General features: G+C 42.4%; 1 protein-coding gene across 1 annotated transcript in view; it reads right to left on the bottom strand.

Moving 5' to 3' along the window:
* The window catches only part of LOC125641903 (uricase), a 43,935-nt gene extending 27,865 nt beyond the window's left edge, over positions 1–16,070 (bottom strand). Inside the window, exon 1 of the mRNA XM_048862462.2 lies at positions 15,991–16,070. Coding sequence (XP_048718419.2) covers positions 15,991–16,020 — 30 coding nt within the window. The 5' untranslated portion in view covers positions 16,021–16,070. The remainder of the gene's footprint in view (positions 1–15,990) is intronic.
* Positions 16,071–17,899: the final 1,829 nt, after the last annotated feature.

Raw genomic sequence — 17,899 nt, 5'->3', positions numbered from 1 at the left:
TAGTCTCTAAGGTGCCACAAGTACTCCTTTTCTTTTTGTGAATAATTAATGAGTAGCTGACTGCAATGAAGCACTCAAAGTAGTCTAGAGCATGTATTTAGGGAAACTTGTATTCGATGGAGCTGTTTATTTCACCAGGGATATCCATGTCAATTGAACTACTGATGACTATACAGAATACTCTACAGTTTGAAGAAGATTAAACTGTGTTAACAGTCTGTAAATACACAGCATGCTACAGTTTGTTAAAGTACAAATCTGTTCTGAAAAGTAACACTGTAATAAGGGCAACCCTGAATTCCCTGTTTTTTGTCTCTTATTTCGTTATCAAATATGCTCAATTTGTTGGTAAAAACATGTATCTCCTGGCTCCTACACTTGGAAATTCAATCTGGGATCTCAGACTCAAGCTGGGACTTTTTCATGAATCTCCAGGCATAACAAAGGCTCTGCAGGGCAAATTAGACTCCAAGTGACATCTGTGAAACCCCCCATTGCTTTCTGCACATTTTTATAGGTGTAACTGATTGAAATTTACTAAACAATTCTGTTGATGAAGTACAAGGAGGAACAGAATCTAGCTCATTCTCTCCTAGCTCTGTTAGGTCTGAAGAGGTAACAGATGTAAAAAACAATAAAAATTACTTTCTGTCACTAGATGTGACACAGACAGCAGAACTGTTTAATAAGACAGTGTCATTTTTCAGCATAGAATTGCCCTGCAAACTATTCTAAATAGCAATGGACGTGCTTCAGGGTGTCTAGAATACTAAGAGCCAAAGTCAGACCTAATGTAAGTGGATTTAATTTTGTTAACTTCAATAGAATTGCAAGCACTTACACTAGGGCTGAGAGTTGCCTAAGATTTATGTTTCCTCTGGAGCAAATCTGCGTAGGGCTGCCATCCACAATGGCCATAACAGAACACTGACTCACGCTGTGGATATGTTTCTGTTTTATATATTTTTATTATTTTTAGTACATACTTTAAAATGTTTTCAGTTGAAGTTTATTTTCATGGATACAGTTCTCTCTGCGGGAGGCCCTGCTGACTCAAAGCTCTCATTTGGCACATAGCAAAAGGGGATGTTGGCTTATCCATCCCAATAGGATGATTTATAATTTCTAGTTATCCTTCATTGTTGCAGGTTTCTTCTTTATAAGTTACCAAAGTATATAAGAAAAGAAAGCCCTGGGTCTGGGCTAGAGTACATGTACATGGATTCTTTGACGCAAGCTTGGCAATTGAGTAAATTCCTGATCAATATGACAGAGTGCCCTTGGGCAAACATTAAACCAACTTTATGAAGCTTATAAATCCAAGGCAAGACTTATTTCATTATCAGGTGTTAACACATTTACTTAAACCTTCTAAAATGTAAATGAAATGAAACCAGTGCCAGAGCCCTAATACGTTTTCATAAGCATAATGTGACCTAATTGAGATTTATTTTAATAAAAGGAGGAATGCATTGACTGATCTGCACCAACATAGGTCTACAAAAGTTCATGGAGCAGAGCAGATTGTCTGCAGGCTTGGCTAGAACAAGAATCCCCCATGAATTTGGGTGCCTTCTGTGTTCAAGTCAAACCTTTCACAAAGTTAAAATATTGCTAAGAATTAGATTGTAAACTCTTTGGGGCAGGGACTGTCTTTTTCTGTGTTTATACAGCACCTAGCACAGTGCGGTCCTTGTCCAGGACTGGGGCCGCTAGGCACTACCATAATATAAATAATATAGTGCCAATAGAAAAGATATTTAAAATTAAAATTATTACACTATCTCTAGGGTTCCTATTCTGCTGTCCTCACTCATGCTGAGCAGTATTTTAATCTGTGAGTACTCTCATTGGAATCTCTTTGACTACTTCTACAATAACATACTATTTGATGGCCTGATATTACGTTGCCTCACATCTGGCATAAACATTTACACTTGCGCAAAGTGGTTGTAAAATCATATCCGATCAAAGCGGTAGCAATTTATGCACATTTTACACCCATATAAATGACTATACAAGAAGAAAGGAAGTGAATAATCAAGCTCAACCTAAGTATGGCTGTCAAAATTAAGCCTTATGTGTATAACTATTATTTCCACCTGTATAATCTAGTATGTAAAGTTTCCTCCTTATTGTTCTGAGCACAATTGTTCTTTGCCCTTTAGTTCTAAGCAACTTCACAATTGTCCATAATCTACAGAGTGTAATGTCACTGTCCCCCCGTATCTGATCACAAAGAAGTGAGTTAGAGACTTAATGTTAATCTTGGCTATATTTTTAATCTTTTTCTATGTTCAGGTTAGAGGAGGTAAATAAGGCATTTTTGGGAACAAATAACAGAAATATCCAAAACATAAAACTTGATAATGGGGGGGGGGGCTTTGGGCTCCAGTGGGGGTGGGGCCTTGGGCAGAAGGGGCTGGGCCAAGGGCTAGCTAGCCTCCGTGAGCTGGTGGTTCACTTACCACCCAGACCTGAAAATCAAAAAGGAATCCTACAAAAAGTGGAAACATTGATAAATTGCTAAGGAAGAATACAGAAGAACAGCACATGCATGTAGGGACAAAATCAGAAAGGCTGGGGCAAAAAATGAGTTACACCTAGCAAGGTACAAAAAAGCAATAAGAAAAGGTTCTTTAAATACATTAGGAGCAAGAGAAAGATGAAGGAAAGTGTTGGTCCTCTATTTAGTCAGGAAGGAGAGTTGATAACTGATGACATTATGAAGGCTGAGGTGTTTAATGCCTATTCTGCTTCACTCTTTGCTAAAAAAGTTAATGGTGACCAGCTGCTCAACATGGTTAATATTAACAAAAAGGGGGAAGGAACACAAGCCAAAATAGGGAAAGAAAAGTTAAAGAATATTTAGATAAGTTAGATGTATTCAAGTCAGCAGGGCCTGATGATATTCATCCTAAGGTACTTAAGGAACTAGCTGAAGCAATCTCGGAGCCATTAGTGATTATCTTCGAGAACTCAGGAACAAAGAGGACCCTGGGAATTATAGATCAGTCAGCCTAACGTTGATACCTGGAAACATACTGGAACAAATTATTAAACCATCAATTTATGAGCAACTAGAGGATAATAGGTTGAAAAGGAACAGCCAGCATGGATTTGCTAAGAACCAGTCATGCTAAACCAATCTCATTTCCTTCTTTGATAGGGATACTGGCATAGTGGATAGAAAGTATTAGACGTGATATAACTTGATTTTAGTAAGGCTCTTGACACAATCTCACAGGATATTCTCATAAGCAAACTAGGCAAATGCAGGCTAGATGAAATTACTATAAAGTGGGAGCACACCTGGTTGCAACACCATACTCAAAAGAAAAAGAACAAGGAGTACTTGTGGCACCTTAGAGACTAACAAATTTATTTGAGCATAAGCTTTTGTGGGCTAAAACCCACTTCATCGGATGTATGCAGTGGAAAATACAGTAGGAAGATAGATAGATATAGATATACACACACACAGAGAGAACATGAAAAAATGGGTGTTGCCATACCCACTATAATGAGAGTGATCAGACTTTTAGGTCTGTAATCGAGTGACCAGGGAGGTTGAAGTGTTCTTCTACTGGTTTTTGAATGTTATAATTCTTGACTTCTGATTTGTGTCTATTTATTCTTTTGGCCAATGTACATGGCAGAGGGGCATTGCTGGCACATGATGGCATATATCACATTGATAGATGTGCAGGTGAACGAGCCTCTGATAGTGTGAGAGTGTAATAATTTCTCTTGCTGATAATAGCTCACCTCAACTGATCACTCTCGTTATAGTGGGTATGGCAACACCCATTTTTTCATGTTCTCTGTGTATATATCTATCTATCTTCCTACTGTATTTTCTACTGCATGCATCTGATGAAGTGGGTTTTAGCCCACGAAAGCTTATGCTCACATAAATTTGTTAGTCTCTCTAAGGTGCCACAAGTATTCCTCGTTCTTTTTGCTGATACAGACTAACACGGCTATCACTCTGATACTCAAAAGAGTTATCAATGGTTATCAACAGTTATCAATGGTTCAATCTCAGACTGGGCAGGTATATCCAGTGGTGTTCTGCCAGGGGTCAGTTCTGGGTCTGGTATTATTCAATATTTTCAAGCTTGGAGGGTTGCAAGCACTTTGAAGGACAGGATTAGAATTCAAAATGACCTTGACAAATTGGAGAATTTGTCTGTATTCAATAAGATGAAATTAAATAAAGATAAGGGTGAAGTACTTACATTAGGAAGGAAAAATCAAATACATAACTACAAAATGGGGAATAACTGGCTAGGTGGTAGTACTGCTGGAAAGGATCTGGGAGTTATAGTGGATCAGGTATTGAATATGATGCAATCTGACACTTGATTTTCCGTTACCAAAACTGCAATAACTCTTAAAGATGGATATGAATGAATCACAGTTCTCAAACACTGTACCCACCCATTACATAAAGAGACTATAGAGATTCCCCTTCAGGTGCAGTTCTATTCTGAAAAATGGCATTGTGAGGTTCTGTGTTTGTCTCTGAATCATTTCTGCAATAAAAGTGCTCAACTTTTTACAAGTAAAAAAAATTGTTTTTAAACTTCCAGCACAGAAAACTCAATCGGGGCTCTGAGAGTCAAGCATTGTTCTTTCCTTCACTGGCCTTTCACCAGTAATAAAGGTTCTGCTTGCTAGAGTGAGCCCTCAGTGACACATGTGCAACCCCATTGCCTTCAGTATGTTTGCACAGATGTAACTGGTTGGTGCTTAGTAAACAATGCTGTTGATGAGATATAAGAAGGAACAGAATCCAGCTCACTCTCTTTAAGTTATTTTGGTTCTTCAGGCTTAACAGGAGTGAAAAAAAGCACTAAGAAATAGGAAAATAATAAAAAAATCCTACTCTATATCTTTGTCATCTGGGGCTTTTGATGAGGTCCCTATGCACACAAGTCCAGTTAGAGAGATAGGGCCAATTAACCCTGTTACAGGCTGCACCTGGAGGAGAGCGAGAGCTGTTAAGGCTTGCTGGCTGATGAAGCCCAGCTGTAGGAAGAGCTGGACTAGACATAGAGTAGAAGTTGGTGGTAAGAGAGGGCTGTAGGGAAAAATTCTGCAGGCATTCCCTAGAGAGGAGAGTTGGTAACAGACAAGGGGGATTTCTAGAGGGGAGCAAGCCCTGAGATCCTGGCTTGAAATACAGACTCTGGCAAGAACCCCAGAGTGGTAAAATAGCCATAGGGAGCAGAGGAATCTCCATGGGTAACCTAGAGGTAAGTCAGAAGATAGGAAGGGAAGTAGTAAGGAGCACAGGGAAACAGCAGCAAGGTCTGGGAATGAGCAAACTGAGATTGCTGGGTAGAGGGGTCCCTTACTGGAACCCGGAATAGTGCGTGGGCTGTGTTACCCTACCAGCCACTGGGGAAGTGGCATAGTCTGAGAAGTGTAGTGGAAGACTACCTGAGACGGTTATCCATGGAGACTTTGATACTATGCCTGAAGGGGAAAATTATAGTTACCTGGCCAGAGGGCTAAGCCACAAAAATCACCCTGAGGGAGTAACCTGACTCCAGAGAGAGACAGACAGACAGACACTCACCATGGAGTGAGTAACTGAAAGGGGGAGCATCAGACTGGTCATGAGCTAATCCCCAGGTAGGCCACAATGTGTTGCCACAGTGGTGAATAAAAACAATGAGGAGTCTTTGTGGCACCTTACAGACTAAAAAATTTATTTGGGCATAAGCTTTTGTGGGATATAACCCACTTCATCAGATGCATGGAGTGGAAAATACAGTAAACAGGTATAAATATACAGCATATGAAAAGATGGGAGTTGCCTTACCAAGTGGGGGGGTCAGTGCTAATGAGGCCAATTCAGCTAGGGTGAATGTGGTCCATTCTCAACAGTTGACAAGAAGGGGTGAATATCAACAGTGGGAAAATTACTTTTTTTAGTGCTAATGAGGCCAATTCAATCAAAGTGGATATGGTGAATACAGTGGTGAATGTATCCGTTGATAGGCCTGCTCAGGTGAAGTTAATGAGAAGTCACTGAAGTCAGTGGGAGTCTTTCCATCAACTTTAGTGGGAACTGGGTCAGATCCTAGAGCTAACAAATGTGACTGGACACAGACTGGGAGGCAAACAGATCTGTGGAGAAAGAAGGTGCCTTTTTTACACAGTTATACTTTTTAGAAATAATCCTACTTTAAACCATAATTACTCAATTGCTCAGAAGTGATTCTAGTGCATTTCACTTTTCTGCAACAAATAAGTAAATGAATAAAATACATTTTCAAAACACAAATTAAATGTTCTGTTTATGGTCTTCCTCTTCCATCAATATGTATCTGTAGCAGGCAGAAATATTCTGTATATGCTAGAGAAAAAAAATGGGGAAATGCAAATATACTATGTGTCATTTCATTTGCAATTTCAGTAGAGATGGGCCTAGTCCATTTACTTTGGATCTGGATTTTCAACATGCCAAATCTAGGTGTGTTTTTGGGTTGGAAATTTTGGTTTGGCTTATTTTAAAGACAAGGGCCATTTGCAAAATTTTAACCTAGATTTGTATTCATATTTCAGAAGTACAGCTGTTTTTAGATCTTGGGTTTGGTGCAAGACCATATCTCTGTTGTAAGGTTATAATTTTTTTCTGACTTGTCAGTATCAATTACTGGCGTATGGTCAGTGACCACTAGTAATATTTTTGTGCCTTGCTCTATGTGCACTCAGTCTACATGACTGATTTCTCCCCCCCTTACCCCCCCATGAAAATGTCTGCAGAGGAAGCTGATATTGCAAAGCAAATGCTCACCCACCACAAGCAGTAGGCAAAGATTTCCTTCCCCTTTCCTCCTCAGAAACCAGAACTGAACTGCAAAGTATACAGAATGCCAAGAGAGGCAACTCAGAGAATTTGTGGGGTTTTCTTGAAGTACTGATTTCTGGAGCCTGTTTAATGGGGAAAAGGGGATGAATGAATTGACCTGCAGTTCACTGAACTTTCAGATGAATCTGGAGATTGTAACAGAAGCACCATGATACAGGGGGGAGTCACTGCTGGATAAGTGAGGGGCCAGGAATAAATGGGAGCAGTGGATGATCCCAACTGCCCTCTGTTGCTTCTTGTTTGCACTTAGTGTGTTATCATGATATGCATAAAGAGACATGATATGAAACACCCCATAATGCATAGCATGGTAGCTTGCTGAATTCGAACCACAAGAGGCAGCAAAAGGCAAGAGGGCAGCACATATAAAACTGAGGTATCTGGACCCATCAGAGAATCACAACATGAAGTGCTGGCTGCAATGCTTACAACCCCCTGGATGGCCTGGGATGTTCACAAGAAATGCAAGACAAGTGCTCGGTGGATTCAAAGGAAAACTGCCCATTAGAGCTGTGTATCTGGAGAATATTATCAGCAGCAAACCAGCTGGTATGCATTGACTTCTTGCCTTTAGAAGTAGGCAGAGAGAATATGGGGAACATTTTATTAATGACTAACCATTTTATGCAGTATGTGCAGGCATATCCAACACATGACCAGAAGGCCACTACCATTGCTTGAGTGTTGTGGGAGAAATATTTTTCAGTGTATGAACTTCCAGCTTAGGTTCATTCCAACTAGTGATGGGATTTTGAAAGTTACTTTCTGAAGGTGGTGCTCAGGATGGCAAGAATTAAAAAGTCCAGGACAACCCCATATCACCACAAGGTGACCCTCAGCCAGAGCAGTTTAATCAAACTCTGTTAAATATGCTGGGGACTTTGTCCAGAGCAGAAGACAACTTGGAGCCAGCATGTTGTAGTTTTGGTGCCACAAAGAATGATGCTATGGGAGTTACACCATATTTCCTGATGTTTGGGCAAGAACCAGATTACCCATGGATCTGTGCTTTGGTGTATCAGAGGATGGAGATAGCTCTGAGATGCATCAGCAGTATGTCTCCCAATTAAGATAAGTTGTGGGATGCTTATCATTTAACTATGTCTGCAGCCTGCAAGAACACAGATAGTAACAAGCACCAGCATGATGCTAGGGTGAGTTTGCAGGAGCTCCAGATAGGGAGACAGAGTTCTATTGCAAAATTTGGGAGTTGCTGGCAAACACAAGTTACTTGACAGAAGGCACTACTTTACCTAGGGGTGAAAAAACGGGGAGATCTGCCAGTCTACAAAATCAAACCTGAGATGGGACCAGTGAAAATAAAGACCGTACATGGAACCTCTTACTACCAGTGGAAGAATTAGTAGGCACCCCCTACAAAATAGGCCATGACATGGGATCTGGGTGGCAAAAAGGTGCTGGACCGAAGCCATCTTCCAGGTAGTGGGCCCCGTGGAGCTAACCCACCACTACCCAAAGCATCTGAGACTGAGTCTGAAGAGAACACATTCTGGTCTCAATCTGCTGACCTCAGTGAGAGCTTCACTTCTTCATTCCTAAACCGCATGGCAGAAGCTTTAGGCCTGTTGCTGGCAAATCCATGCCACCAATGAGACCAACCTGAAGTAAGAAGTCTGCCCAATCAGTGCTTCTAGACCTCCTTGAAGAAAGGCAGGAATCAGATAACCTAGCTAGGTTGTTGGACAGTGGGGACAAACAGGTGGAAGGTGCCCCTGCTGCTCTGAACCCTCCAGTACTAGAAGAGGAGGTCCATGGGCCTATGCCCAAAAAGTTGTCCCCCCTGCCCCAGCAATGCCCATTCTCAATAGGTATGACAGGATTATCAGGCCAGTAAACAGGCTGACTTATGATGTTTCTGAAGTGGCTAATGAAGAACTGATACACTTGGCTCGCAGGCTTGTGACAACCATAGTAGGCATCCTAAGACCCTATGGGGAGAACTAGTGGACCTGGTCTAATATGGAGTGCTACTGGCCGGGATGACAAATTCTCAGCTGTGAGGAGAATGTAAGCAGGGTCTGAATGCGCTCTCCCCTGACATCTAGTGACAACCTGTGGGGAAACGACTTCAGGAGTGGACCGTATTTGCATAGACACACCTACTCTGCCTAGGTGTCCACAGATGGAGTTGCTTTACCAAATTGATCACTTTGGTGCACAGCTTGTACCTCCTGTGTCCGATGCTGTGTCATGGTGTTCAATAGCCAGGAGTATCCCAGGACTCAAACTACCACTTTAACTGTTGTCTGATAATCCTGGCCTCCAGGCCAAAAGTTAGTCTTCACAACCAGACACTCAAAAGTTAAATTTTAATTCTTATTCTTAATTATCTTATTATTCACACTCAAAAGTGTAAGAGATGCTTCACAGAAGACAAAAAAGACACAGCCCTTACACCAAGGAGCTTAGAGTCTACATTTTAGATGTGACACAATGAGTAACGGTGACTAACAGTAGGGAGGAGATGGGGTGAGGAAGGATAAGTGTTACAGCAATATGATCATATGGATGCCTGGTTTATGTATCACATGTTTTTGGGGTATAGAAACAGGTGCAATTGCAATTCTGGTTCTCTTTGATTTGAAGCAGCTTTGATTAGTTTTTGCTTTCATTGTATTTTCATGACAAATGAAAGGTATCTACTGCCAAAATACTACAGGCAAACATAAAGAAAGAATAGATATCCCAGTCTCTTGATTTCCCTAAAGAGTGCTATGATCAATAAGAAACTCTATGGATCTTTTAAAAGGATGGGATCTCAGGCAACCTGAGTGAAACTTATATTGCACTTCATTGATTCAGAAATCTAGTACGTGTTATATTCAGTCATCTAGATTTGAAATGCCTACACTTTTTAAAATACATATGTGTACATTTTTCTTTTTAAATCTGCCACTCTGTTGTCAAGAAGTTAAACACTGAATGCAATGATATCTGCTGTTCTGGTGATTAAAAAGAATATTCCAATTTTATTCTCCCTCTGCTGTCCACCTCATCCTCTGCCCTGGAGTGAAGTTCTGTTGCTGGAGAAGAAATCCAGTCGGGTCTTTTCTGTGCTACCCCTAAGGGGTTCCAGTTGAGATGAGGCTGCTGCTCTAAGAAGGCTGATGCCTCAGACCCATGGCCCAGAGATGTGGGAGAGCTAGTTGCCTAATCCTGTTTCTGGAAACTCTGGAGCACATTTCTCAGTGTTCAGGTGTGTCTGCAGGAGACATCCCCATGGCTGTTCTGGCAGGGTGGTACTATCCCACTCAAACAAAATGGGAACATTAAAACAACTAAAGCTACTTGCTAACAGAGCAGAAGATGTAAAAATCAGACCCAAGAGGGCAGATCCTTAGTTGGGGTAAACTATGCTATGACAATTTACACCTGCTGAGGATCAGCCCCAACATGTCTGACACAAACTCACAACAGCAAGGAAATGTGAAATCAACTTATATTATATACCTTCTGCTCATTATACTCCACTACCAACTAGTGATTCCTTTCAGCTTGGTTGTGGTTACAGGAAGAGGGGGTTATTTTTGAAGAAACAAATGAGTAAATTCTTTGGCCCTTCTATTCTCTTCATGCATACACACCTCTAGCTCCCAAAGTTTAGACAAGGAGAGGAAGAACAACTTTGAGGGACCCCCTTCTTTAAATATTGGCAACACATCACTGGAGTCATTACTATGCTCCATAATTATCCCCAGAAACACCTACACCCATATATTAATTTATATGAACTACTATATGGATATGGTTATACCTTTATTTTCAGGTATTCAGAAAAATACTTCCCTGGGTTACTCAGCCCCCTAACTGCATTAAAAGACATGAAACCATCTGCGCCCATGGTGAAATATGCAGGAGCTGGAGGTACAGCATTGTCAGCTGTCTGCCATAGTCTGCGAGATGCCTCAGCACTAGAAATCGGTATGAGCCCAAGGCTAACTGTGTTCACAGCATGATGCAAGACCTGCTTTTTCACAACATCCTTTCCACAACAACAGGGCTAAAGAAAGACCGACTCCATAAATACAGACAGAAAATGACAGAGAGAGAAGAGGGGGGGTTAAAAACACAAGGAAAAGTGCAGCAAAATCTGGATTAGAGAGCAGAGATCATTCAATGTACTGTGATCCTAGACTGGAACGTCATGCCTTGGATACCACAGTGATTACGTACTTTATAAATACCCAGATTATACATTAGATTCATTAGGTTTTATACTGAGATATTGGACAAAGTAACCTGTATCTTCAAGGTCAGAATGGATTAAGAGACCAGTCCTTCCGGATTCTCAGCAATTGGTCCTCAGAACCTTTTAGAACATACAACTTATCAGCTCAGGGATCAACCAAAGACATCAAAAAAGTGGGATCTATTGATGAGCTAAATTTTATATCCTTTCCATTTTAAATAGGTTGCATTGTTCCATGTATATTTTTCCATAGGCTTTTTAATCCATTTACTTAAGAGTAAAGATCCTTCCATACTTATATTTAAATATCTGAGGTATATAGTACAAGGTATATTTCATATGTTAATTATTTTTTAAAAGTGAAATAGTAAAATATTAAAAATGAACATAAGGAAAAAATTATCCAGCTTTCTATTGACAAAAGGTTAATGTACAGTGTAAGTGGTGTCAGTGACCCCTGTTGATTTTAGTATTACTTCATTGTTTTTACAATTTTGTTGATCTAAGATTTGCACATGAGATGTTTGGGGACAATTATGAGACTCTTGAAAGATGAGTAGAAGTAAGGTACATGCTCCCATCCAACTGACCACTTTGCAGAGCTGGAACAATGTTCAAACAGTGCAGCTTTATAAGAGTGGAATATTGTCTTCACTGCAATCCAGGACCATTCAAATTTGTGTGTGACAGGTCCAGGGGTGAAAGTAACTTAAAGGACTTACCGGTACTCTGGAGTCCTGAGCAGGGGGGCATGGCCTCAACTGGAAGAGGCGTGGCCTTTAAATACCCAGGCCCTTTAAATCAAGATTTAAAGGCCCCAGGGCTCCAGCTGTGGCTGGGAGCCCTGGGCCCTTTAAATCACCCCCAGAGCTACCAGCTGCATAGGCAACTTGGAGCCCCGGGGCGATTTAAAGGGCCCCAGGCTCTGTCCGCCGCTACCGCAACGGAGCTCTGGGCCCTTTAAATCACTGCTGGAGCCCTGCTGCTGCTACCCCAGGGCTGCGGCAGAGGGGCTCGGGTGGTGCTTTAAAGGGCCCAGGGGCTCCAGCCACTGAGGGGAGCCCTGGGGTCTTGGGGGGGCGCTTTAAAGGGCCCGGGACTCCCCATAGCGGCTGGAGCCCCTGGCCCTTCAAATCAGCACTGGAGCCCTGCCGCCGCTACCCTGGGGCTCCAGCAGTGGGGCTTGGAGGGTGCTTTAAACGGCCTGGGGGCTGTGGCCACTGCCCCGGGGCTCCGGCTGTGGGGCTGAGCGGGGGTAGGGGGGGTAGGGAGGCTTTAAAGGGCCCAGGGCTCCCTGTAGCGGGCGGGGGGTGGGAGGTTTAAAGGGCCCAGGGCTCCCCGTAGCAGTCGGGGAAGCCGGTCCAGTCTGGCACGGCATACTGGCACTTGTCGGTACACCGGACCGGGCCGACTTACTTTCACCTCTGGACAGGTCCAACCATAATTCATATTCCTACCTGCTGTGAATTGGAGAAGTGAACAGAGATGTGAGAGAGAAGGAGGTGTTGTATTAAGTTGCGTAGGATACCTTTTACGGTACTGAAATTTCACTGGAGTGTGATGCAACTCATTAGAAGGGACATCCCTCTTTTAAAACCCAGATTGGCCTCCATCCCAAGCTGATCTGGTGATAACTTGCTTTCTGTAATTTGGTGACATCAGAAAAGTTGACTCATGACACTGGGGTGATAGACAACATTATATATGTTTTTAAAAAGTCCTTTAATGTTTAGAGATTCTTATGTTCCTTTGATTTTTTTCACATCCCTCATTTCGGGTCATTGTCTTACAATGTGTCCCACATTTGAACTTTGGAGACTGAGAGGAGTTGAATACTCCGGGAACTGCCTGTGATGTGCTCTAAAACTCAGAGGGCAGCAGCTTAAGAACATTCCCCTTATAGAACAGTCCCATAGAATATAATCGAAATGAAACCAGCACACTTCTATAGAAATGTAATAAAGTTCTATAAAACCAGACCAGATTTAATGGAGAATGTAATCCTTTCAATTGGTGCTGCAATATTATCTGCTCCCCAAACTCTGAAAGTCTGGCTATGCAGGTCATTCTCATCCTTGATTCTGACTTAGCTGCTTTGAATCAGGGAGGATTTTCTTCTTGCTGCTTTCCTCTCTGGCTTTTAAAGAGAGCAGCTGGGAAGAATCAGGATCAGGAAACCCACTAACTCCCCAGTTCAGGGGAAGGAAGGCAAAATAGCAGGTGGATAAATGTGCCAACTGCAAGATGGCAGGAAAATCAGATGACATCTTGGCCTATATAAAGGACTGCATTATGCTCAGTTGTTGCCTAGTTAAAAAACTGAAGTTGGAGTTTTGGATTTTTAAAATAATTTTGGAGCCAGATTTTCAAAAAATTTAGGCATCCAAACTGTGTGCACAAATGCATGTCTAATTTGTCCAAGTGAGTATCACAGTTGTGCATGTAAATCTGTTTGCTTTTGGTGCCAACAGCTTACATTTGCACAGTTATACACTTGATGCATCATAGTAATTGTGTGTACAAATTATTCACATAACTGTGCATCTTAATGCAGTACCCTGAAAGTCTAACCTGTCATACTTCTGTGTGACCTAGACCCATCATTTCCCACAGCTTGGGGTGTTATTTAGTAACAGTGAACACATTTTCACTTACGTTTTATATTATAAAAATTGCAAGACTCACTAAAAGCTGTGTGATTAAGCCATAAATTTTGGATTTGTATTTCAAACACCCCAGACTGTTGGGGTGTTGAAATCCAGAGTTTGCTTCGCACCCCTCTCTTGTGCTAAGCCTCTCTCTATTGGAAGTCAATATTTATATCTCTTCCATGCAGCTTTGCAACTATAGGTGCTTATGCATTGGTCTGATTATTCTCAGGATCTATGCTTTGGTACCCTGGTGTTGGTGCATTAGAAATGCCTAGATGGGATTAGAGTGCATTTAAAGTTTCCTCTGGCTCAGGAATCTGCTCCATCTCTCTCATACAGGTCTAGTAACTCACATGCATTGTGCAGGTGAGATCCTGCATCTTTCCCCTGTCACCTGCACATCTTCCAGTCCATACAGATATGGTCACCCTCACCCTGAAAGCAAATGGGATCTGCAAGGAGAGAGAAATGGAGCTGGCCATTTTCCTTTAGCACTTGCACAGTGAAGTGGAGGGCAGAGAATGAGCAGGGAACAGAACAAAGAAGCAGTTCTGCCTCTACGTCTGCAGGGGTCACTGTGTGCAGGGGAGATCAGTTACTACAATTGTTCCCAGCTGCCAGAGGGCCCTGTCTCCCATTCCTCTCTGCAATCACCTGTGCAAAAAAGCAAGAGACTGGGGAAATACGAGTGAAGAGGAGTGTGAAATGAAGAGGAGAGAACTCAGGAGACAGGAGATGAGAACTGGAGGAGGAGAGAGCAAGTCAGGGAAACAAAGGATCCAAGGCAGGAGGGGGGAAGACAATGATGGAGAGAGAGAAACAAGAGGAAGAGAGTGAGGTGGCAGGTGAAGGGCCAATAACAGTGGAGGTGGGGAATGAGGGTGAGAGAGACACATGATAGAAGGACAATGTGAGAATAGAAAACCCAAGATGGGGGGAAGAGAACAAGATAGAAAGGGGAGGCCTCCCTAAAGGGTGGGGGGAAAGGAACGGAGAATCCAAGGAAGGAAGGAATGAAGGGAACTGGACCTGGAGAGAGAAAGTGCTCTAGGAGCTGAGGAAAGCAGACTTTGGGGGAGGGGGGAACAGGGGACCTGGGGAAAAGGAAAATGAAGGAGATGTACAGAGAAACCCTGAGGTGGAGGGGATTGGGAGAGGTTAAAGGCCATGGGGCAGGATAGCAAAGAACCAAGAGAAATAATTAGCACTTTTCACTTTCCTTCCCTATAACTCACTGCACTTTACAAAGCATCATTCACCCCATTTTAATGATGGGGAAGTTGAGGCAGAGAGAGATTACAATGAAAGACCTAAACTGAAGTCACTTGTCCTGGTTAGTAGAAGATTCAAGGTCAGAACTCAGACATCTCCACTTGAATGTCTCGGGGAAAGAGAGAAGAGATTTCACACACAAAAATAAATACTGAATTAAACACCTGAAAAGAATGTAAGATCAGAGAAAACTAATTTGGGGGGGGGGGGAAACTTCACTTAAGCAGTGAAGAAAAAATGAAGTAAGGTAGAGACAAACCTGTCTAGCCCTCCAAACGCTTTCTATATCTACAAGCATCAGTGAAAAGCGAAATTAAAAGATTATTGAATATGCTAAAAATAAAAGGGGAAAGTCCATGACTTAAGCAGTGATCCCAAACAATTCATTAGAGTGAAGTTAGATTTGACCCAAAGTTCAATCTTGTAAAAATAAGTTTAAAACCAACAGGTCACTTTTTTTGTAATTCCAATGACAACAGGTTTTTTTTTATTCCAATGGTTTTAAACTAATAAAAATTCCCCTGCAACGTTTGCAACCCAAACATTAGAGCAGAGAACCTGAAAATTAAAGTAATTCATTCATTTTCGCTGCCCAGGCTGAGAGAAATGCACAAATTAAATAAAGAGCACAAATAATAAGCCAGTTGGGTTCTTCACATTCTTTCATTTGGGTGTTATTAGTAAATGCCTTTGTTTACACCCTTTTTGGTTTACAGATAAAAATCAAAATTAGGTTATAAACTCCTCTGCTTAGAAGTTTTACCTTATTTCATCTTACCTCCCAACTGTCACATTCTTTTCTACTCAGTTTTAGATGCTAAATAGGTCACATTTAGTTGTCAGAGAACTCTGTGCTGAACTGATTTGACAGCTTTAAAATAAATAGGTGAGCACAAAAATATAGCTTTACATTTAACATCACTGCTTCTCACTGCATTGAGAGAAAATTAGTATCTCTTGTTAAAACTTACTGGCAGGTGACACACCGCTGGCCGCTGCATTGTTACTTCCGAGTCCTGGATCACTGAGAAGAGTAATTGCTGCTGCTCTATAAATGGTGTCATCTTGATGTCAGAGGAGGAGCAATGATTGGGGGATGGCCTCACAAATGCAAATATTTCACAATGTATTCAGCAGCATGTCATTTTTTTTCTGCCCTGGGCAGAAACTTTAATGAAGGAAAATATCTATGGCAAAAAAAGAACGCTACAGCTAATATAGAGACAAGGGGACTGATCCTGATCTTGATCCCACCGAAGTCAATGGGAATTTACCCTCCACTTATGTGGGAGCCGCACTTCAAAGACAAAGCAATCACTAAAAAAATTCCAAGGGTGAAATTGTAACTCAGTCATAGTCTATGGCATAAGCTAAAACATAAACAATATTTGGCCCCACTAACCGCTAGTGTAATCCTGCAGAGGGGGACGTCTACTCATCAACCCTGTGGTGTCTATGGGTACGTGTAAATTGCAGTAACAGGGTCGACTATGTCAGTGGGAGTAGACATACCCAAACTAGTTTAAATCTAATCTAGATAGCTCAGGTCCCAGAGTAGTGAAGCTGCAGCAAAACAGGCTACCCTGGCAGTTACCCAGGTAGGTTTGTGCAGCCCACACTAAACTGGCTTCACTGCTCCAGGACTCAAGCTATCTCTACACAAGCTGCAATCACATCCTATGATTGCAATCTAGACATACCTTGTGTGGCTGCCAGACCGCAGCCCCCGGGAGCAGTCCATGGCTCTGCCATGCTGGCTGCTAGGAATGACATCAGAGAGGCCCGATGCATGTGCAGTTTCCTTGGCTCTGGAGAGGGGCAGGTTACCCTGATGCTTAGCCATGATTAAACTCAGAGGGGTGTATGTCCCAGAGATCAGTACTGGATGACTATCTATCTTAGGTTCTTATCTGTCCCCATTACCATAGTATCTGAGCATCCCTCAAACATTATTTGTATTTACCCTCACAACACCCCAGGGAGGTATGGAGGAATTATTAACCCCATTTTGAAGATGGGGAATGGAGGCACAGAGCAGCTAAATGACTTGCCCAGGTCACACAGGAAGTCTGTGGCGGAGCAGGGACTTGACCCCTTGTTTCCCAAGTCCTAGGTTAGCGCCCTAAGCACTAAACCATCTTTCCTCTCTCACTGTTCAGAACAGCTAGGAGAGAAGCAGCATGGATTGATGCACAGTGTCTCCTGTCCCTCCCCAGTGCTTGGGAATGAGACACATCCCCCAACACCTCCATCCAATACTCCCCACTAGCACTTCCCCCCTTTTCGGGAACCATCTTCATCCACTTTTCTTCTCACCCAGTTCTTCTGCAGGCCTTGTTCCCAGGGACAAAGGGGAATGAAGATCTGTGGGGGTCTCCTTGGGAAAAATTCAAAGGCAGGGAACTAATTTGAAAGATCTCCTCACCTTCCTGAGTATCTCTGTGGGTGCTATCATACAGCAGGCATGGACAGCAAGGAGAAATGTGGAGGAGCACAGCTCCCCCTCCTCTGCTAAAAGCAAAGTTAGAGTTCACCCTCCACCCCATCCTGGGCTCTCCCTTGTCCCATTCTCTTCCCTATGTCATGTAAGATGATACAACGTCATCACCACATGATGGAAATACCCACAACTACTTACAGCTGGTAGAACTGTTGAGCTCCTGCTCCTATTTGGCTTAACTTTAACCACTGGGTACAGAGTCCCTGCTTGACCTCTTCTGTCAGTGCAGTACAAGAGGGGACTCTTTGGGGGCACCAAAAAGGCCCTTGTTAAAATTCTGCCACCAAATTGAGTGAGGATTGGGATGATTTCCCTTTAAGGAGTCTTTCTTCTCAGGATACTACTAAAGCTTTTCCAGAGAGGTTTGTCTTTCTTGCTCA

The sequence above is a fragment of the Caretta caretta genome, chromosome 8, assembly GCF_965140235.1.
Source record: "Caretta caretta isolate rCarCar2 chromosome 8, rCarCar1.hap1, whole genome shotgun sequence".
Lineage (NCBI taxonomy): Eukaryota > Metazoa > Chordata > Testudines > Cheloniidae > Caretta > Caretta caretta.
Note: the sequence above shows the minus strand (reverse complement) of the source record. Positions and strands in the feature narration are given on the sequence as shown.